The sequence below is a fragment of the Takifugu rubripes genome, chromosome 6 (genome assembly GCF_901000725.2).
Source record: "Takifugu rubripes chromosome 6, fTakRub1.2, whole genome shotgun sequence".
In the NCBI taxonomy this organism is placed as follows: Eukaryota; Metazoa; Chordata; class Actinopteri; order Tetraodontiformes; family Tetraodontidae; genus Takifugu; species Takifugu rubripes.
Window position 1 is genome coordinate 10,723,959 of NC_042290.1, and position 22,027 is coordinate 10,745,985.

Sequence of the window (22,027 nt, forward strand, 5' to 3'; positions counted from 1 at the left end):
TAGATCAGAGTGAACAGCTGCAGAAATTATATTATAAATAAACATGTCCTGCCATTGAGAATATGACTTGATATAGCAGCTATTACAAGTTAAAGGGCTCAAATATGTACCTGTAAGTGACCAGAGGGTGTAGAGGCAGGAATTGTGCAGGACCAAAGTCCACACTGCAGCCAGAGCTTGTTAGAGTGAGAAGGCCCGTGAGACGAGAAACCATAAGAAGGGATCCTCTTTTGAGAACACAGGCCAAGAAAAGGCTGTCTGGTGACCAGCAGACACTGCCCACCCAGTAGGACCTAGAGGAGTCACATCCATATCATAAAAGCTTCATCGGGCTCTTCTACAGAATGTGTGATTTTAATAAAGCAACGTAGAGCTTTAAGCTGGGCACAAGAGACAACCTATAGCCAACTCTTTTTTAAAAATGTACCTTATATATTTAGAAGGGATCTCCAGTTTCTTGCTTCCACATCCTCCGAGGCCACTGGACACCGAGACGAAATTCTGTGTGCTCACGAACAGCATCTGCGTCGCCTACATTCAACAAGTAAAAACAAATCTGGATTTTATTAACTAGACATGACATGCTCGGGAATAAGAACTTAGTCAGACACTCACTTTTGGCTGTCTCTGGTTCAGGACCACGGCTAACAGTCTGCCATCTGGGGAGAAAGCTGGCACCAAGGCCCCTCTGGACCTCACTGGTTTGCAGGGCGGGGTCAGACAGGACATTGTGTATGTCTTTGTGACCCACTCTATGTTGTATCCCTCTGAACTACAAAGTTAAATGTTCAACGTCACAGTACTCGGATTGAGATTGACGTTTAGAAGAACCCGTTCACCTACCTCACAGGAGCCTCGTCCCAAACTATTTTCAGGCAGGTGATGATTAATTTCACCCCAGTGGTGAAAACAAAAGCTGACAGGCAAGAATCACCCATATCCTGCCGGAAAAATTAAAAGGTGAAATACAGAACGTAAAACACGCAACATGTCAAATATGTCTTTTAACATAGAGACCTCTGTCTTCACAAAAATGGTGTGTTGTGATGCTTCTTTGTCTTGTGCAGAGGGCAGAATGGAGTCTTCAAGGGGGTGAACATGTGACCACCGTCCCCTAACTACGCCATCTCGTACCCCTGCCAAATCCTGAATGCTCATGCACTCCCACAAGAAGACTTGCCCAGTCACGGCTACCACAAGCACACGCAAACCATCGCCTGAGACCTGGAGAGACAGTCGTGTTGCGTTCCCTGTCAAAACACAAACACAGCAAGAATGGCTAAAGGCACAATGATCAAAGTTAAAAGTAGCCATGTGCATGGTCGCTATTTTCTTAATGCGTCTACCTTGAAGAGCAGCAACCAGCTGAAGTATTTCTGGGACCGCTGGAGCAGTCTTTAACAGGTCTTTATCCCTGTTCCAAAGAAACAGTTCCCCTGAGACCAGAAGTCCACAAAGCCACACACCTAAAAATGGACATAGTGGACAAACCATTCATAGTTTTGGCAGTCATATAAATATATATGACATAAATGTGTTAAGCTCACCATTGTGTGATGAAGCCATTGTCACCACACGATTGAGGAATGGGTGGATTTTAGGAATCTTCTTTTTGGTGCGCCCAGACACCATGTTGATTTCACTGATCCGCTTGTCATCTAACAGGAACACTGACTCTTTCTCCTGAAGCATCAAAGCATCAAAGTCGTGTCATTATGACCACACGGGTGAAACTGAACTCATTCTTCTTCGCATATTCACCTTCCCGAGCCAACAGAACCGCGGCCATGGTTTCTTTCTCTTGATGCTGGATGACAAAACTACCTCCAAATGTAATTCCATATTCCAAAGCCGACATCGGTTCTTCTAAGATTGGAACAGGCAAGACGAAACAACGTTAAATAAAGCATTTAACCATGTAAAAAACCTGGTTAGCTACGTTACTGTCTGGGAATAGTATGAGACGAACCATGGAACGTTTATGTTTTGATATTAGTATTTGCTTACGCTATTACAATTACATAAAAATAATGTTATAAGCTCTAATAACCAATTTATTTGCATCGTAGGTCATCAATTTTAACTATTCTGTTATTGGTGTTAGCATCCTGTTAGCTGTTAGCTCTTTCTACTTCCATCGCAGGGCAACCTTCCCGAAAAAAACAAACTCTGAGCACTTTAACCACATTCCTAAGAGTCATACGCCAACATCACACAATCTGTCTACACACTTACTTATATTGTCGTACTAGTATGTAAAATAACCCTGCAAATCCTGAAATATTTCGAAACTCCCTCTTCTACAGCAGCCACAGAAATTTCCCATGATCCTTTGTAGGGAAGCCGAAGCACGTTACCATAGAAACGCTGAAGACGCCCATAGACGAAATAATAATAGTGCTGATGATAACGACAATGGTAATGACAATTATTATTATTATTATTATTATTATTATTATTATTATTTATCATATAATTGATCATATTTACAGTATTTTTACACCGCGGACTTTTCATACAGTTCATCATCATGCCACCTCCAGAAGTTCTCTGACGACTCTGCTGCTGTCGGCCTCATCACTGATGGGGATGATGGGGAGTACAGAGAACTTCTTCAGGACTTTGTGGACTGGAGCCTGCGGAACAACCTCCAGACCAACGCCATTAAAACCAAGGAGCTGGTGGTGGACTTCCGCAGGCGTAACAACCCCACTGCCTGCACCGGTGAACATCCTGGGAACGGATGTCGACGTTGTGAAGTCCTATAAGTACCTGGGTGTTCACCTAAACAATAACCTGGACTGGACACACAACACGGACGCCCTTGTCAAGAAGGGCAATAGCAGACTGTTCCTGCTCAGGAGGCTGAGGTCTTTGGGAGTGCAGGGACCCCTCTGTGGTGGGATCAGCCATCTTTTATGGGATAGTCTGCTGGTCCAGCAGCATCATGGACATGGACAGGAGGAGGATGGACAGACTGGTGAGGAGGGCCAGCTCTGTCCTGGGACGTTCCCTGGACTCAGTGGAGGTGGTGGGAAACGGGAGGATGATGGCTAAGCTGTCATCCATGCTGAACATCACCCCCCCCCCCCCCCCCCCCCACAGGACACCCTGGCAGCACTGGGCAGCTCCTTCAGGGAGCGGCTGCTCCACCCTCGCTGTGTGAAGGAGAGGTATCGCAGATCTTTCCTGCCGGCTGCTGTCAGGCAGCACAACAAACATAATGCCCACTAGTCTGCAGACTAGTGGACATAAATAAATAACTGCTTTTACCACTGGACTCACACAATAACATTACAATTCTCTAATAGCATTTCAACCATTTTGCACACAATGAATATTAGATATTCTGATATGTATATTGTACACTCTCTGTACTATAAAGAGGCTAATTATCCATTTATCTTGGATTATTATTATATATATATATATATATATATACATTCTTTTTTATATATTTTTTTATTGGTTTTGCTGCTGTTGCGCTGTAAATTTCCCCGTTGTGGGACAAATAAAGGTATCTGAATCTGAATCTTTTCCTTTGTCGCACTACACAGTTTTGCCAGCAGATGTCAGTGTTTCCGCAGAAAAGCCTGGGAACCTGAGCAAAACACAATGTGGGACTACAAACTCCAGACTAGACCAGAAAAAGACAGATCCCTCGGGCAGACAAACGATTTTGCAGTCCACATTTGAGCTATGGTGGAGATCTCTATTCAAGGTCAGCTTCCCCACAGCGATACGCATGTCTATCATGTACCCGAGTGTTTGCGTGCACTAAATGATCCTCGCTATTAAAATTCTCTGGGGTTGTGTGAGCGCTTCAGCAATAAGGTCCCTTATTGGCTTGTTACAAAGCATTATTAGGTTTTGCCCCCCAAGCCCCTGTTGGTATTTAATTACCCTTGCTCTCTCCCCTTTTCATTGTGATGGAGATGACAGCATGCAATTGCCAATAGGTGAAAGAGGAGACTTCACCAGACCTTAATTGCTTCATTTACTCCAGTGCCAGATACAGATGGAGCTCTTTATTACTGTCACTTCCAGGTTCATTCTGGTCTGATGTGAGCCACTTTGGGAGGAAGAGCTTGACATCAGAGAAGGACGGGGTGACATAAAAGTGGTACAATAAAGTGATAATCAGGTCAGGTAGGGTTAAAAGAAAAAGCAGTATATGGACATTATCCATCAAACATTTATCTGGGAGGTTTTTATTTCTCTTTTGCATGATTCTCTTGCGATCTAGGGATTTTGAAGCTTGTATCACGTGCATGACCACAGGGGAGCAGTGATATTAGCATAACGATCCTCCTGCACATGTAGCTGCTGGACTTTCCAGGCTAAACTGAATAGCATTATAACAACGTGCAACCGACTTGAGGACAACAACCCATCAATGTATTCAGTGTTCAATATAGGGACATTAGTTGGCATGGTAATGTCATTTGCCATCTGCAGGCCTCATTCATACTGAAAAATGACACCCGGGAAGCTGTAAAGAAGCAATCCGCAGTCTTCCTCGCAGCAACTGTGGGTCGGTGTGTCTGCTGGCTTTTAGCGTCACACATTTACAGAGATTCATGGGCGCGTGCTGGGCAGAAACGTTGAGCAATCACCTGTAATTCATCTTGAAAATGTGTTTTGGACGTTTGCCTTCTGTTGCTGCAGAACAGTGTTTTAAGTTCTCCTGGATCTTCCGAGCGGTTCCAACAGGAACCTAGTTTATCCTGTATGACAGCACCTGACCAGGAGCAAATAACTGCTGCAGGGGCTCCCTCCTGTTGTGGGCTGTTGACAGTAAAAGCTACAGTTGTGGAATCTCAATGCAAGTCCAAAAACCATCTCTTAGCCAAGACTTTATGGGAGAAATGCAGGCGTTGTAGATAAACTGAGCCCTGTGGGCAAATTGGCTACCACAATGACATGTTTCTAACTGGAAGGACTGGATTTCTGTGAAAATCAGCCCTCTGTTTGTTGTCATTCCTCACTAATGACGAGACGCTGGCTGACACAGTGTAAAGGGCTCGCCGCTCATTATTAAAGATTAGCGTGTGATGACATGAAGATGCCAGAGATGACTTTGCTTTTGGCTGAAAGAGCTGAGGTGAGCCTGAGAACAGTCACCTCTGCTCGTTGCTGCTGTGATTACAGGTGACGCTGGAGACGCCGGTTCAGGTTGCACCAGAAGATCTTGATCTGCTTATTACAAATATGTTTGAAACATTTCGTCTTTTGCATCGTGCGTCGCTTTGTTCCATAACCAAGGTTGCTAAAAACGATAAGAAATGGACTGTTTATGGTAAAAATGTGCATCCTAAAATGACTCAACTTATATGCTTTATATACGTTTAATTACTTAGGTCTCAATTTATATGGTTTTTCACAAACTATATTTAGGTCTATATTTTAATTATTATGTCTCATATGTGCGTAAACCTACACAGTGAAGTCTGAATTCATGCAGTTGTCGATATAAAGATAAAGATACTTTTTATTGTCAATTCACTACATGTTTTGAACATTCACATGAACCATGAATCTAGCTTATTGTGCTGTAAAACTAAATAAGCAATAAACATACCTGGAGTCCATCACAAGCACTTTATGACACAAATAATCCCTTTACTGAGACTTTGGATAAGTTTGGGGACTTGATTTGTTCAGTCACTGACGCTGAATCAGCAGCTTTCCTTCACTTACTCCGCTTTTTGCACTTTCTCCCCCTACAAACTCACCCGTACGCGCACTGGGCGCGTTGGTGTCGTGAACTGGGCGTGCTGCGATCAAATCCAAACGCGGACTTTGAAGGATCAAAATCAGATGCTCTTCGCCTTTAAATTGTTCTGTGAAACAGCAACGTGCTTCCTTTGACGGGTTTGGCACCAGGCGACAGCGGCCGCCCTCGCCTTCATGCGATTGGCCGAGCCGTGGGAATATTCAATCCAGCCCTGATTGATTGGCCCGGAGTCGGTGTCAACAGCGCAACGCACTCATTTCCATCCCCGACATCAGTCTACACACACACACACACACACACGCACACGCACACTCTGCCTGTCCGGACTGCCGAGATGAGACGAAGGCGACAGGACGGAAAATACGACCTCTGATCCGATTCCTTCTGCGCGGGTGTCGGTGAAGAAGTGCCGCCGATGGATCCGACTTTGTGAGATGGATGTACGTCCCGAGGCTTCCTGCGCGCATCGCGAAATCCGTGGCGAGGCTGCTTTTTCTGAGGGAATACACCTTCCGAGCAGGAGCGGGAGCAGGAGCAGGAGCGGAGCCGACCAGCCGCGGCCAACCAAAGATAAACAAGCCTTATGAAAAGACTAAACTCTGTAAGACCTTCCTCTTCTGACCTTTAACACGCGTGCGCGCACGGTTGATCTCCCCGCATGAGCTGCGTGCTCGTTGGTGATGTATTTATCTATATTTGGGGTTGTAAAAGTCCGGACCGCAGCGCTGGTTGCGTCAAAGTGGTGAAATGTTGCCAGTGCGCACAGACGCGTGCGTCTCGCCCTTAATATCTCCGCCGGTCTTGGCCAATCTGGATCAGATTGTTCTTTAAACTAATACCTTTGCGTTGTCACATGTCAGGGGAAAAAACAGGTTGGTGTGGCGCTGCAGCCAGGAAACATCTGCGGAACATCTGTGGCGCGGAAGCGTCCCTCAGAACTGCTGCTTTCCATCACGACACCTTTTGTTTGAATGACGGCTTTGCGTGCGTTGTCAGCAGCTTCCCGGCGGCTGCGGGAAGCGCTTTGAACTGTTATTACCGGTCATTGAGGGCTCTGCCTGCCGGGGTTTCCATTTCTATTGTCTGCGAGCCGGAGGTGGGATCATCGCACCTCACTGCGCCGGTGGCAGCTGAGGTTGAAGGTTAGCCGCCGCGGTGGGGGCCTGCAGATTATTGGCCAGGTGTGAAATTCTAGCCTCATGCTTCGCCTGCATGAGCCAGATCTTTTATTACCCAGAGAGATGGGATGTCACCGCTTCCCAGGAGGAAGTCCGCAATTTGCTTTTATTGTCTTCTCATATGTTCTCTTCCTTTTTTTTTTTTTTTTACTTTTATTTATTTATTATCGGGGCGTGTGTCTGCGAGGAACATGCTTATCTTTATTTTCTGTGACGCCCTATAAATGTAAATCAGGCCCTGGCCTTTGATTTATTATGTCACCCTAATAAAATGTTTAGTGCCTCCTGCTTGTGAAGAGTGTTGGTCGGGTTCAGGAGCTCCACGCAGCCACCTGGGTGATTTTCCTGTCCCCAAAGCCGCTGCTCAGTTATGGGAATCTGAACATGTCTCGGTGACATGTTCATATTTTTAGTTGCTGGGGGCCCGGAACCTTGTGAGAGCCTTGTATATTGCATTATGAGCATTCGGCGTGCAGGTATCCCATGGAGGGGAGGGGGTTCCCTCTGATCTGGCATCACAACCCAGCAGTAATTCCGACTCTGAGAAGAGAAGGGATTTGTCATTTGGCTGCCTGCTTCCCTTTGCTTCCTCAGGAGTGAAGCGGAGCCCTGATTTATTGTGAAGCCTCGCTCAATCGCCGCGCCGACCAAATTACTGAATGGAGGAAGCGGCTCACTGCAACACTGACCTTTTCTCGGTAGGACTATTACCCAGGCCAGCGCAAGGACTGATTAAGGTCACGTCCTTTTCTTCCCTCTTCCTGCCGTGTCGTCTGTAATCCTCTGCCGTGCGGTTTGTTGTGATGGCCGGGAGATTGTGTGGAAGGACGGTACCGGACACGTAGATTTGATCTGAGGTGGTTTATTTTCTCCAGCTCCTTTTTTTTTTTTCAATCTGCCCGGAGACGTCATGTGTAATTACACGCCGTCTTCCGTCTTTTGAAATCTGTCTAATTGGTCTTTTCATTGTAATAGGATGAAGTGGGCGGTGGGACCAGGAGGGGGGGGGGAGGGGGGTGCGGGTGGAAGGTTAAGAACTGGGCCTCTGAGGTCAGCGGGGAAGGGGAGCGGCTCCAGGCCTGCCGGGGGTTATTTGCTCCCTCAGTTGTGTTTACATGGAGCCTCTTGGTCATTATGTCCAATTATTGACCCACGCGGCCAAATTGCAACTGATGCATCATTTGACTTTCGCGAAAGGCGGCGAGATGATTAAATCGCCCAAGACCCAAAATGTTTTGAAGGCTTCATGGTGGAGAGCGCGCAAATAGGTTACGTCCAACATTAAAGCTGCGCGGCTGCATTCTCTCTACATCTTCTAATTAACTTTGCGTTTATTTGAAGATCTGAAGGGCAGAGAAGAACCAGCGGCCCTGCAGCGTTCCAGCATCAAGGGGTTTTATCTCTGTAAGCACAGCGACCGTGGAACACGACTCCATTCACGCCTCAGCCGACCCACAGTGCTTGTGAAAGAGAACTTATCGTTCCGCGGCAACCTTGAGCTCGCTCTTTCACCGCCGGTTATCTTTGAAGTCAAGGTTCCGCAGAGGCTGGACACCGAACACGTAGACGTTTGACTGCGCATGCTGGGATAAGGGCGAGATAAGACCCTGTTTACCCGTTAAGGCTACCCTGGCATTGGTCAGACTTTTCCCTGTGCTCCGTGTTCCTCTTTACCTTGGCACCATCTGTGGGCAAGGGCAGATTTGGGTCACTCCAAGGCTCTTTACTCCCAACTGAGGCTGTTCTCCAAGTGGAGACTTTGGATTAGTGGCTAAAGCAAAAAGATCTGCGGATGTATCGAATCAGAAACGCATCTTTTTCTCCAACAACAGCCCCGCGTGCTCCATTCGCCATCCAGTGACAGTGTGCCGGGGCACGTTGACAGTGTTGGCGTCCCCTTACCCCCGGGGTCACGCTCCTTCCCGCAGGGCTACGCCTCACGCCTTCCTCGCTCCAGCCGCCGTTTACAGACTTTTATTGCTGAAGTTGCACTTGTAAAACTGGAGGAGCGATGCCGCTGCTCAGTCTGACTGGAGCAGCTGCTTTAATGTCACCATTAAGACGAAGAATGAAGTCTGAAGGCTCCGAAGTTCCTGTCGGCACAAATTCCTCTTCCTGCTGCTTCCTCCATTCAGCTTTTATTGCTGCTTTTCCTACGCATTCGTGTCGCTGTAAATGTAAACTCATTACGGTCGTGCTCAGTGCAGCGTCCCCCCATTTTTCCAGATTTCAAATTCTAATATAATAATGTCTCCTGTTGTGCTGCATCCAGCTTTATTGGACCAGAGCTTGTTTCTCTTTCCCCCTGTTGTGTGCTTGATATCCATTTGAAAGCTCCGGACATGTCTGAATATTGCCCGGCGTTCATATTTACATAAATTTTGTGCTGGGGCAGGGATTGTATAGGAAGCGTGCATTAACGTGGTTGTAATACCTTTTACAAGGGCTAATCTCAATGGAAATGAGGCTCATTGTTGTCGGCTGCAGGCCTGGAGTGTTCCTTCAGCGTGAGGCGGGCAGCTCCGGGTTGTGTGGTTTTCCTGTGTGTGAACCTTTTTGTGTTCTCTTTTTAGTGTCGCCACAGAAGGAGAAGAGAGAAATCTGGGTCTCTCTTATATGCGCCTCTGATACCAATTATGCAAACTATTATGGAATTTAACCAGGCCAGCTTTTATCAGCTAATCCAGAAGTAATAGATTCTATTAAAAATGTATGAAGGGGTGGGGGGGTGTATCTGTCTGTGCATAAAGAGAGAGAGAGAGAGCACAGCAGCAGCAGCTGCACTACTATACGTCTGGTCTCCATTACTCAGACAGGTTCCTGTATACCTGCAACTCCACATAAACCCCACAGAGCATACGCAGTTAATTACTGAGTAAGTGGATTAAAATTCACAGGCCCAGTTTCAGTGGTTCAGAGACACCGCTTTCCTCGTTCCTCGCAGACGGTCGCAATCATTCTCTCTTTGTCGCTCGCTTTATTTCCTGGTAAATTAACCTTTTCTGGTGCTTTTGTGCCCTTTCTGCAGTTTTTTGGATGAAAGGAAGTGGGTAAAGCATTAGCATAACACTCACATGCTAATCTACCCAGTGCTCCTCTTAAACCTTTTTCATTATCATCTAATTATTAACTGGGGACTCTAAGAACTGCTAACAGGAGCGCGAGCGTGCGCGTGCATCCAGTGTGTCTCTTTTTTTGTGCGTTTCTCCACTATGGCAGCTCCCTTCGCCTCAGTTTCGCTGCACTTTTCAAGACGTTCCTGTATAATTTTCTCCCTACGATTGATGTTCTGACCACACTGCTTTTTTCTGAGCAGAATTTTGATCTTTGCTGAGTGATCACACGTCGCCGTCGCCTCTTTGCAGCTCCTCCATATCGGCCTTATCTCCTCGCCGTGCCAGTTCCCAGGACAAGTGACACCGCCTCATTGTGCCGCGCGTCAGCGACGAGGGCAGAGGCTTGAAAAATGGATTTACTTGCCAACACACTCTTATCAGAAAACCACGGGAGGGCAGCAATTTGATGGCCTGCAAAGGTCTTTATCTCCCCTGCAGGCCTGCGCCGGTCCACAGCATACTTATCAGCTGCACAGATGTCACCGGGGAGCTGTGAGGATTAGAGGTTGAAACTTTGGGCTCTTTCTCTTATTACGTGCGGCTCAGAAGTCCTTGAGTGTGTGAAGCTGCCGCGTGCAGACGCAGAGCAGACGTCAGCTGTAGAATAACGGACATTAGGAAGTAATGAGCGGTTTTTAGGGCAGGACTTCAGCCGCTGACACCACGCGAAGGTCAGCCTTGCGGCGAGATCCCACCCGGCTCCAGATGGAAACCCGCTCTTTCCGAACGCATGCGGTGATCCTGGGGGTCCACGGAAACGCTCAGATGTGGGCTGCGGCCTTGCTGTTACGTGATAATTTCACGCCGATCCTTCATTTGAATCCCTTTAATCTCCCCACCCCCCACCCCCCCGGCTGGCTCTCCACAGCGATCTCAGACTTCCTTTTTCATAGAATCGCTCCCATTTTAAAACGTACGGCGGTGGATGAAAGGCCGCATTATTACCTGCACCATATGCATCATTTCCGCCTCCAGCTGGACTATTCCCCCCCCTTCAAGCCCGCTGGCCTCTCTTTTAAACCATAATGCCTTTCTTGATGCATGTATCCCTGCTGAAATTACAGCACTAATGGAAGCTTTTTGACTGTATGGCTTATTTTCTTCCGGTGAAGGGATTTCCCTGAAGATACCTTTCCCCTCTCGCCTCCTTTCTGCATTTTCAGCCCCCTCAGTTTTTTCCTCCCCCCCAGCAGATGAGCGCTCGGGTCCTTTCGGAATTGCTCTTATTTTCCAAATGGAATCTGACCGTGCCGAGCCCCTCGTCTTCCGCTGCTCTTCCCGGATGAGGCAGGTTGCAGGGAGCGTTTTGAAGCGTCCTTGTCACCGAGGGACAGATGTTGCGTGGAGGAGGGGCAGCGGAGGAATCCTCTTTTTTGGCAGCTGTGTAAAATGAAAGGCACCCTCTCTTCTCCTGACACCGAGTTAATCATGCCTCTGCAGCTTGTCGCCGAACACTCTGTTCCGTCGTTGACTCGCTGTGGCGGCCCCGTGGACCCCCGAGGGAGAAATAAAGCAAAACTGCAGAAAAACCTTAAAACCCTCAAGAAGAGGAGGCTGACAGATCTACTCTGTGCTCACGTTAGCCTCAGAAACAGCTGCTTTGGAAAGAAAGCGCCGCCTTTCCTTTAGCTGTTAATAATAATCGGTTTTCTTTATTTTCTATACCTTGAGTCCCGCAAGTCTCTTCAGGGGTCCGATCCGTTCCAACGTGACTCCAGTCCAAAGTAAAGCCTGCATCTTGTTCAGGCTGGTTTTATTCCCCAAATCCTCCGTTTTCATCGACTCCTCACCTGTGCCTCTTCCCAGTCTCCACTTTTGCAGCGCTGGCGTTCTCTCGTGCTAAAGGGAATGTTAAATGTGATTATGGCTGAACTATTGCCTCCGTGCCTGGCTTTATCTCTGCAGTGATTGCCTCAATCAGCACATCTGTCGAGAGGGGCCTTCGCTTCCAGACGCGCTCTCTCATTTCCTCCGACGGTACTCGCCGCCGCAAAGAGCGCGGCTCATTTCAGAGAGTGGGCTCCTCCGGGCTTTCTCCGCTGATCAATACAGCCATAAATTCATAGAAGAATAAACGCGGGTCTCCAGGATGGTTACAGATTGAAAGGCGCAGCTCGAGGGCACGAGAGGCCTTGTGAAAGAGCTGCGTGATTGCAGCCGACAGAGGGAGGTTGATAGCGGGAAAGAGCCCACGTCAGCTGTAGGAGGGGATGCCGGTCATCGCCGCGGGTCAGGTACGAGTGTCTGAGTCAAGCCTTGAAAGGAAGCGCGTGGCTGCGGGCCCTGAAGCTACTGAAGTGTGACGGCTGAGAGAGCCGAGCCGAGCCTCCCGCGGGGTGGAGTTTACGGGCGCACATCCGGATCGTTTGATGAGGACGTTTCAAACGATAAAGATCTAAACAGATGCAAACACAGCTGCTGTGGGAGACGGCGTTCTCCAGCGAAGGGGGGGTGAGGATGCAGATCTGGGTCTGTCACTATTTACAATGAGACATTTTATTTATGGATAATCTCCCTGAAATGTGGAATATTCCTGTGAGCGCGGCGGCCTCAAACAACCTCAGAATTCTTCCAAACTTTTCTCATTTCCCTTGCGCAAATGTTTGATTCTGGTGTTTCTTGGTGATTTTCCCAGCTCCCGACTGCTGAGAGAGCCCCTGCTAACCTTTTGGACGCAGCGTGCCAGTATTTTGTGCTTGTTTTCAGGACTATTCTTGTTCTAAATTGTGCCGTTTCCCTGTCATTCCAGCAGGTTATCCCTGGCTGTGCGCGGCCGTCTTGAACTATCATGCTGGCCTGCATGCAGAGGCGGCAGAACCTCTCATCCCAGCGTCTGGCCTGCACACCCAGAAGCCTCAATGTCCCCTCCCTGCCGCTACAGCCGCCGGCTCTGCCGCTGCAGCCGTGCACGCGCAAAGGTGAGTCCGCGCCGTACACGACGCCCCCGTGGGGGGACATCAGGCACGGCCTTTTGATTAAAAACACCGGCAGCCTGGTCTCAGCCACCCTCGCCTAAGTGGCTCCGTGCACGCAGAGATCGCGCACGTCTTTAAGCACCGTCCTGAGATTTTCAGTTGATTAAAAATAGCCTGATGGCGCCTTATGTTTGGGCCGCTAATCAGGCTGTGCGGAGCGAGTGTGGCGGGTCAGAGCGGATCCGGCTCCCACACAGGGTTACTAACGACGCTCACGTTAGCCAGAGAAAAAAGTGCACGTGTCAGTGTTGTCTGACCTTCTTCTTGATTGATTATACTGCGTTGACTGAAAGGTTGAGCGGGGGTGCGTGGGCCTAAACCGGACTGACATTTGTGATCGGGCTTCATTCAATTAATTGATCGAGCGCGACATGTTTGCAGATTGGGCCCGCGGTCTGACGCTGCTCTCTTTCATGCTGCCATCTTTTCATCTTCCCTTTTTCTCTCTTTCTTACCTCCGTAGCGCTTCGTGCCGTCCTCCCCGCGGCGCAGTCTTTTTATTCTCAGTCGAGATTCACGTAACGAGATCACAGAAGCACAAATGAAGTTATTTTTGTGTGGTTTCCTTTTCGCTATTGCTTTAAAAATGCATTATGCTGCTCCGATTGGTCTGGTTTTGAAGCTGAATTGAAGATGTACAGCAGTTTGCTTCAGCTGTAGTCTTGTGTACACAGCCTTAAGTCATCTAATTCAATTATTTGTGGCTTTCTTTTTAATAGATGTGTTGAAGTGTGTTTTTAATGTCTTGAGCCTGTGCTTTCATATGCTTAATGTATTTTATTGGGATCAACAGACTAATAGCTGCTGCAGTGCAGCAGCCAGCGGTGATCATTTTAAATTAAATGATGGCTGGGACTGCGGTTTTCTCAGAGAGGCGGGAGCACGCCGCTACCCAACACAGGCAGTCCTGCTTTCTGAGACAAGCGGTCATAATTTGACTCATCCGTGACCCTTTGACTTGCTCGGCATCTTGGAATCGGTGGTCAACTGGTTTGCAGGAAAAAGCTGTGGACTCTCCTGTTTTATGTAGCCACCATCACACCGATGCATATTCTGGGATTCATTTTCCTGAAGTGCTTTGAATCACAACTTAACTAATCTATGTGAATTTCTACTCAAGTATTATCTTATTGAGGTGGGGTCCTTTCGGATAGAATTCTCATTCCCACATTCTCCACCAATGTGTTCGTTGCGATTAAATATTAATTACAGATCAATGGCGCACTTGTCTGCTAACTACTGAACCAGAGGGGGCAGTTGGTCCTCGGCAGAGTCGGGGGGGTGTGTGTGGTTTTTAAATATAGTTCCTCTGAGCCTGTGCAGTGTGGCGCCCTCCAGCTCCAGCCTGACATTTAAAGCACAACCACAGGGACGGGGCTGCTGACGGGGGCTCGGTGTGTGTGGGCCCGGCTTCCTTCGTTAAACGAGTCGTTGTTGGATTGAGTTAAACAGGGATCGCCTGTAGTGGCTGCCGTGCCTTTGAAAGCCGGTTCCATTTTTAGCAATTAATAAATGGAAGGCAGAGGACATGAAAGCACTCCGGCCCACCAAAAAAGCCACGTGAACGATTTCTGAGTGTTAGGAATTATGTGAGGAGGGCGAGGGAGAGCTCCTCTCCTCCGCTATCTGCGCTTGAAAGCAAAGGCTGGAAATGCTTTTATTTATTTTTTTCCCACGCTGCCGGCCTGTGCTCGGGCCGGCTTTGAGAGGGGAAACTTTGCCCCAGCCGGGCCAAGCGCCACGGAAACAAATGAGGAGTGACACTGGTGCAAAGGAGGATTCGCCGGAGCCTCTTGGAGCACGCATAACAAAGTGTTCAACCCCGGGGTTGCTCTGCTCTGTGAGCACCCTTTACGCACGGATTACTGACGTGGAAAGAGGGAGGCTTTTGAAAACGGGCCCGGAGAGTCTCGGCATTTTCACCGATAAAGAGCCGGGCATGAGCGAGGGAGGCTGACCAGTGGCTACTTCATCGCAACAACAAACACACTCTTTTGAGCTGTTTTTGTCCCGGTCCTCGCGCGGTTCAGGTGGTCGGGTTGACGTCACGAGCAGGCGCATTCCTCCAAATTCATGTTGTTTCACTGACCTTTCCAACGTGCAGCCAATTAGATGCACGTGGTGACGCTGGGAGGGACCAGCGCCTGCAGAGAAGGTCGGGGGTGGCGAGGGAACCTGGAAAGGTGGAGAAACGAGCTTTTATTTTCGCCTAAATTGACAGTTGTGATTCAAATGATGCCACATAAATAAAGAAAATGTGTTTTCCAGCTGAGTGGAGAACGTTCGGAGCTCTGTCTAACTAGGGGTTGTCCTGAAAGCGGGGAATAAAGTCAGGGCCAATTAATTACATGGTTCTAATGACTAGGTTTATTGGGCCAACTGGGTGCATATGGGAGGTTGCTATGGTAACAGAGCCATAGGTTCTAAATGAGCTTGTGTGTGCTGAGTGCGGCCCCTGTTTCCTGAGGTATGCCAGCGTATTTTGGATGTCGGGATTATTGCTGTGTTGAACACACATGGGTGCATGCTGGGAAGCGCCGTTCTGCCAGTTCTCAGCGCCGTGTTCCTGCGGAGGATTTGTAACCACCTTATCTCTCCTAAGTGGTCACGATACGTCTTTAGCATAACATCAAAGGCACGTGGGAGTATCCCCCCCCCCGGCGGCCGTGCCAGCGCGCACGGATATTAATGCCAGATAATTTATGAGTTGTTTTTTTCTTTAGTTTAATCTTGGGAGGACACATTTGTAGCGGTCAGCCTAACTGTTTCCTTATGGCGGCCCCCGAGGTTGGAAAGTGGGGTTTTTGGAAGCCAGCTCTCGGAGCCGTCGGCCGCCACTGAGGCTTGTTTTGCCCATAAATTAGTGATTAACTCAAACCGCTCCAAAACAATGAGGTCTCAGCTCTAATCTGGAAGGGAAACAGCTCCTAGTGTGAGCACGGGAAAAAGATTAGCCTGTTTAGAGTGGCAAAGCTTGGAGTGGGATGGCATGGGGGTGGAATTATTAAAGACTTCTACGCAGCAACACATGATGAATGTCTAATGTCTTATCTCCATGAGATTTCTTCATGCTAAAGTTGCAAACACTCATGGAATAAATAGCCTGTCCCATTTTCCTTCCGACTGCTTCTTTCCAGGCTCGCCTCCTGCATGGGAGGAAATTGGGATTAGGTGTTTCCTGTGAAAGAGTGCCAGTCTCTCCCAGTGGGACGCCACAACAGCTGAGCAGCATGTGTAATGTTTGGAGCCACTTCCAGCCAAGGAAGAGAGTCAAGCCTGACGAGTGGGACCATTATATCCATCAGTGAGCGTTGGTAGATGCAGCAGCCATCGCTGACATTATGCTAATTTCAAACTTTTCAGTCTTGCATATTCAGGCCTGTCTGTGGGTGTGTGAGCGCAGGGTGAGGGTCAAAGACTTACCATAATGTAAGATTTGCATGAATAAGAATAACAAATTATAATGATTGGTGTTTTTCTGTGGATTTTCCTGCCTTGGACTTGCGTTGGCGAAGAGGGAACAATCTGCACGGTGGTTGTGATTAAGGGCTTAAGGTCAGACTGCTAATTAACTCTCGTCCTCACCTGATGGCACATGGCTGCCAGTTCCCCGTTGTCATGTGAACAGCCTCATATTTGTTTTCATTTCTCCTCTCGGGTTTATTTTGCGCCTCTGACGCGGTCACGCGTCACACCGCAGGGAGCGATGGTGAGATAAAGCAGGAAACCCCGTCAGGATGGGACAAGTATGGCTGGAAGGGTCTTTAATTTTAGTCCTCCTTGAGACGGCAAAAATCAGAATCCAGTTTGAGATGATTGTGTTCCAAAAAAAACCCCATCCTGACTGATTGAAGGAATCGCATATTCCGGGGCTGTGGCTGATTTGTAGCTCAATTCATCAGCGAGGTGAGAACATTTACTTTTACGAGCTTTTTGCACATTTTTTGGCATCTGCCCCAAGCGATATATGGCAAATGAAAGTAGTGATTAAAATCCTTCTGGGAGTCAGATTCTGAACCAAAAGTTTGGTTTTCTGTGCTTTAACTGGTGTTTATTAACGCTCCACGACTGATAGGAGCACCAGGAGCTTCTGCGGGCTGGTCCAACCAAGCGTCTGACTGAATAACACAGAGGAAGCAGAAGGTTAGAGGGTTTTATTCCGAGGGATGTACGTGACCTGCGTGGTCACTGTAAAGGCAAAGCTTAGCACGCGTCGCCAGTTTTCCGGTCTCAGTTCTTGGCACCTTCAGAGGGAAGTTTCTCACAAAGCTAGATGTAATTAATGAACCACACGTTCAAGTGCTGGGGTGTGTTCTGCAGACAGGTCCCAGCAAACATGCTGTTTATTCCTCTGTGAACTCTACTAATGAGTGGGAAAGGCAGAATCTGCATCCAAAGCCCTGAAAATCCAAAGAACAGCCTCTGGTTATGATTTCGAGCCATTTTACGATGGTCACCGGGTCTCTGTCAGCCTCTGCTGGAACAACCTCCCGCTTTTTATGCACGTGTGGCACAGCTAGAGGTCCTCGCATGATAAATATGTGGATGCGGGGCAGTGACGGTCTGTTTGCTAATGAGGTTTCCATAGTGGCACATTAAGGCAGCCGCGGTGGGAAGTGCAGCTGTGTTGTGTCTCCATGGCTCTGACAGGACTGTAATCTCTGGACTAACAATATCAGACACCCCGTGAAGACGCGTTAGCATTCAGTGTTTGAAGTGTTTATGGAACAGCGAGGCAACGGCAGCACGTGCGGTCTGGCCCGGACGTTTCGCTGGGCTGGACTGAACGCCTATTTTGCTAAATTATCTTTCTTTGGTGGATAATTGAGCTTAATAGAGCCGAGAAAATGAGAGGCACTGTGCTGGTGCCTGCCGTTTATGGCAATTTTATTGGAGTCAGTTTATCAGTCGAACCTATTTTGGGGTGGAATTCAGTCCTTTTTCTCCCCAGTATTCCTGATCAGGAATACTGAAGTTGAAGCCGGTTTTGTTTTTCCTTCCCTGTTACCTCTTTGACAGGGATTATGGGAAACCAGAAAAGAGATGGAGCTGTGTAGGGTTTAAAGCACCTCTCCAGCATCCCAGCTGCCGTGCGTTTCCTTTAGCAGCTCTGCGCTGTGATACATAATAAGCAGTGTTTTGCTTTGTTGTATTTCTCTGTAGAATTCATTCCTGCTCCTGGCGCCATGGCGCGCCGTTCCCTCCGCTCCGCTGGGAGATTGCTGGATAGATTGAACACTCCTCCTTGCTCCCTTTTTCCTCCATTTTAAACACCCAATTTATTTCTTTCATAGATGGATCTTGTAGATTGAATCATTTTCACGGCGGGGGGGTCTCACTGTAGGCCTGAAATGAAATGAACTCCCAAATCAATTTCAAATGGGGAACAACAAGTGAGCTCGTGCACGGCTGGGATTGGTTTTGTTATTGAAAATGAAATGAAGTCCTTTCTTTGCTTCTTCCTTTTATTGCAGATTATCGCTTTGTTCTTCCCGCTGCCACGATTGCTGCAGAATTAGGGCCGGATCGCCGTTAATTCCTCTTAATGTAAAGAAATCCATAAAGGTGTCACCCTGAAAGGTGTCGGTAATTTCTACCCGATGATTTATCGTTTTTAAACGGGGGGCTGCGTTCCAACCTTTCCCTTTGTTGCCGGAGAGTTAAGCAGCCATGAAATTGCTTGAATAATAGTGTTTAAATCCAATCTTAGTTTGTCCTGTCAGCTTTCCTGCACACGTTTCAATTGCGGCGACGCTGCCTTTTTATTTTTTTATTTTTTTTATTTTTCCCCATATTTGCATGAAGTTTTTCTTGACAGTTTAAGCTTTGAGCTTTTACGGTCGAATCACTTCAGGTTCACGAAGGCGTGAAGTGGAACACAATTACACAAGCGCCAACGTGCTGAAGCTTGAAGGATCGACACAAAAACAATCGGTCTGAATGGAATCGAGGCTTCATCAGCAATTAAAAAACCCTGAGTGAAGCTTATCTAAATTGGTGGGGGGGCAGTTAAAAAACATGCTGTGTTTCAGCTCCTAAATGTCAAAAGGCTCTGGAGTGAGCTATTTTGGTCAGATCAGAGGTACCCCCCCTGCTGTTTGGAGCTGATTTCGTGGTCTGATTTGCTGGTGTTCTCCCCTCCTGAATCCGTCCAGTGAGCCTCTCCTTGTTGACTCATCGCTCTCTTCTGTCCGTTTCCTCCCCAGGCGAGCCGTCCTCCACGCTTTCCCGATACCCTTCTCCCGCCGAGTTGGATGCTTTTGCCCAGAAGACTGCCAACAGCCCGCTGTCCATCAAAATCTTTCCATCTGACATCCGGGTGCCGCAACACAAACAGCTCAACAAAACCGTCAACGGCTTCGACACCACAGGCTACAGCGCCTATTCCCAGCCGTGCTCAGGAGGCTCCCAGGGCTTACTGGCCATTGTTAAAGCGTCTGTTGTGGTCAAAGGTGTGGTCAAAAACTCGGAGGGACGGAGGACAAAGCATGCACACAGCCAGGCGTCTGTGGCTCCATACAATAATCCTCTGAATAATGGTTACACAGTCAGACGCGGGCACAAGGCCTATCATATAAGCTCATGTAAGCCCCCCGACGTTCCCATTGAGACACTTTGTTCTAACACAAGGACGGCCTCCAGGGATCAGAGCCAGGCCCCCCAGCCCGAGCTAGCGGAGGTTCAAAGCCTGATGAGGCAGATGAGCAGGATTCCCCACAGCCAGGTCCTGCAGGTGGAGCGAGAGACCCGGGCCAGCCCCGCCCTGCGGGCCGTGGCCGCCGTGGCGCGGTCGGATTCGGAGTTTGCTCCCGGAGTGCCGTCCCAAAGCAGCCTGGCGTTCACGGGTGCCGTGATACCGACGCAGTGCGCTGATATCGCCAAAGCCGGGTACATGGAGAAAGGAGCGTGGCACCGGAAGCAGCCCGTCCAGCAGCAGCAGCTGCCGTATCAGCAGGGAGCGGGGGGGTTGTACAGGGTTTCCGGCGCCGTTCACGGGGCAGCAGAGGCCGGCCAGGCTCCTCAAAGCCACCACCCTTTGAGGTGCACCTCGCAGCTGTCATACAGGCCGTATCCGGACCCAGTCAGCGGCTCCGCTCTCAACCACGGCGCCGTCGCCCAGTACTTCGCTCCGCTCTGGGACGGCGTCCTTGCCACCCCAAACAGCGACTGTTATACACCTCAGGTACTGGCAACGGGTACGTGTGCAGCCAGGCCGAGAGAGATCGGACTGTCCCATCCACATCTCCACCCAAACCTCTACCAACCCCCGCAGCGGCACCAGGCGCCCCTCCCGCCCCACGCGCAGGGCTACGGCACGGACCTGTGCTGCGGCCTGTCGGGTTCCGGCCTGTGCCACGCCGCGGCACTCAGCAGCAGCCTGCAGTCTCTGGAGTGCCTCATCAGTGAGATCCAACCTCCCTGCATCAAAGAGCGCATGTTGGGCCGCGGGTACGAAACCATGGGGATGCCCCACTTACTGGAGCACCAGCAGCAAGCCCACATCCAGCTGCCCGTGCACAGATAAGAGCCGGGGGCCGCCGTGGCAGCGGACGGCTCGGAACACCGAGGGAATGAGAGCCGCCTGTTTAGGTGGTGGATGTGCTGGATGTGTAGAAGGCTTTGTGATAAGAGCCTGCAAAGTTTAATGATAATCATGACTAATATACAGGTTATTGACAGGTTTATCTAACGGACTCTTCGTGTTTTATTTTTATATCCTAAGTGGCCATCGAACGCGCCGCCGTCCCCGATTTCATACCGAAGCTGAGCACCCAATCGGACTTTTTAAAGACAGGCCAAAACTCATTTGAAGGAATCACACGTGTTCATTTACTTGAATCTGGGGGGGGGGGGGGGGGGGGGGGGGGGTTACTTTGTGAATCTATTGTATAGTTTTCTGTGAAACACCCTCGTTTGAAGGCACCATTCCATAACTAGGAAGCAAACTTTAGCTGGTCGCGCTGCTGCCTGCTGGATTTTCAGATGCGACCAAACTGCCCCCCCGCCCAACCCCCAACCCCCAACCCCCAACCCCCTCCTCCTTTGCATAGAAATGTGAATCTATTTTTCGGTGGGTTTCTGATTCACTCTGGCTCCATAATTTAACATCCTGGTGGGTTTTAAAGTCATCAGCCTCAGCACAATGTATATTTACGACTGTTGCGCATCCAAACACACACTGTGGCATCTCAGGCCAAGCGAGATGTGCCAGTTACTTGTGATTCTGTTGGAGTTTTAGACATTAAAGAGGCTGTGTGATCTCCCCCCATCCCGTATGAGGGTGTTCTGGGTATTCTGGGAGGGGAAGGGGGTTGTAACACTGGTTGCACAGCACTGGGTTATAAGGGAGTGCAGCCTGAATCATTTATCTTCTTTGTAGGGCTAATTTATCTCTGAGGGCATGATGAAGTGTGACTGGGTAGTTTTTGGTACGTCTGCACTGGTTCCTTAATACTATTTATTTATGTCAGCCTGTTGAATTGTATGAAAAACTGTCTCTATTATTATAAAGTGCAATTATATCTGAACATGCTCTCCATCAACGTTGTTGAAAAAACTACATTTTGCAATGTATGACCCTCCTCCCTTTTTGCCTCTTCTTAATAAGGATTGTCAATAAATTTTCTAAACCCAGCCAACAGCAGTCGCGCGCTTATTGCCTCCCGTAAATGACTGAAAATGAGTGAGACGTGCAACGGGTTCCTATTTTATTCATGAGCCTTGAGCTTTTATTGCAACATCTCCTTTATCAGACGTAGATGTAATTTTATTAAAACGTATCGTTTTTACTGAGGGGGTTTATACAAAGGTGCAGCTCGAGCCTCCGTCGAAATATATTGAATCCATACCTCTCAACGTGCTAATTTTGTTACCGGAATGAAATATGTTTGTCCAGATGAATGGCTGGAGGCAGGAGCCGTTGAATGCTGACTATATGTAAATAAAACCACACATGGCTTCCCCTTCCCTGGAAGGATACGTATGCATGAAAAATGCATGCTTCCTCCCAGATAAACCCAC

At 48.6% G+C, this 22,027-nt stretch overlaps 2 protein-coding genes across 7 annotated transcripts in view; one reads left to right on the plus strand and one right to left on the minus strand.

Annotated features, from left to right (window-relative positions):
* Window positions 1-2,327, minus strand: part of cplane1 (ciliogenesis and planar polarity effector 1) — a 15,181-nt gene extending 12,854 nt beyond the window's left edge. For all 4 annotated transcript variants that reach the window (XM_029837151.1, XM_029837150.1, XM_029837149.1 and 1 more), the window contains exons 1-9: window positions 2,236-2,327; window positions 1,762-1,866; window positions 1,548-1,683; window positions 1,347-1,466; window positions 1,018-1,250; window positions 844-941; window positions 616-772; window positions 428-531; window positions 111-293 (exon numbers count right to left, since the gene is read on the minus strand). In XM_029837151.1, coding sequence (XP_029693011.1) covers window positions 111-293; window positions 428-531; window positions 616-772; window positions 844-941; window positions 1,018-1,250; window positions 1,347-1,466; window positions 1,548-1,683; window positions 1,762-1,842 — 1,112 coding nt within the window. In that variant the 5' untranslated portion in view covers window positions 1,843-1,866; window positions 2,236-2,327. The remainder of the gene's footprint in view (window positions 1-110; window positions 294-427; window positions 532-615; window positions 773-843; window positions 942-1,017; window positions 1,251-1,346; window positions 1,467-1,547; window positions 1,684-1,761; window positions 1,867-2,235) is intronic.
* The window catches only part of LOC101079590 (protein FAM222A-like), a 24,349-nt gene extending 2,687 nt beyond the window's left edge, over window positions 1-21,662 (plus strand). The window contains exons 2-4 of one of the 3 annotated variants that reach the window (XM_029837167.1): window positions 6,258-6,338; window positions 12,784-12,949; window positions 19,213-21,662. In XM_029837167.1, the coding sequence (XP_029693027.1) occupies window positions 12,820-12,949; window positions 19,213-20,531 (1,449 nt within the window). In that variant the 5' untranslated portion in view covers window positions 6,258-6,338; window positions 12,784-12,819 and the 3' untranslated portion in view covers window positions 20,532-21,662. Of the gene's footprint in view, window positions 1-6,045; window positions 6,339-12,780; window positions 12,950-19,212 lie in introns of those variants that run through there. The other 2 variants (XM_029837166.1, XM_003965547.2) reach the window with 2 other exon arrangements.
* The last annotated feature ends 365 nt before the right edge of the window (window positions 21,663-22,027 follow it).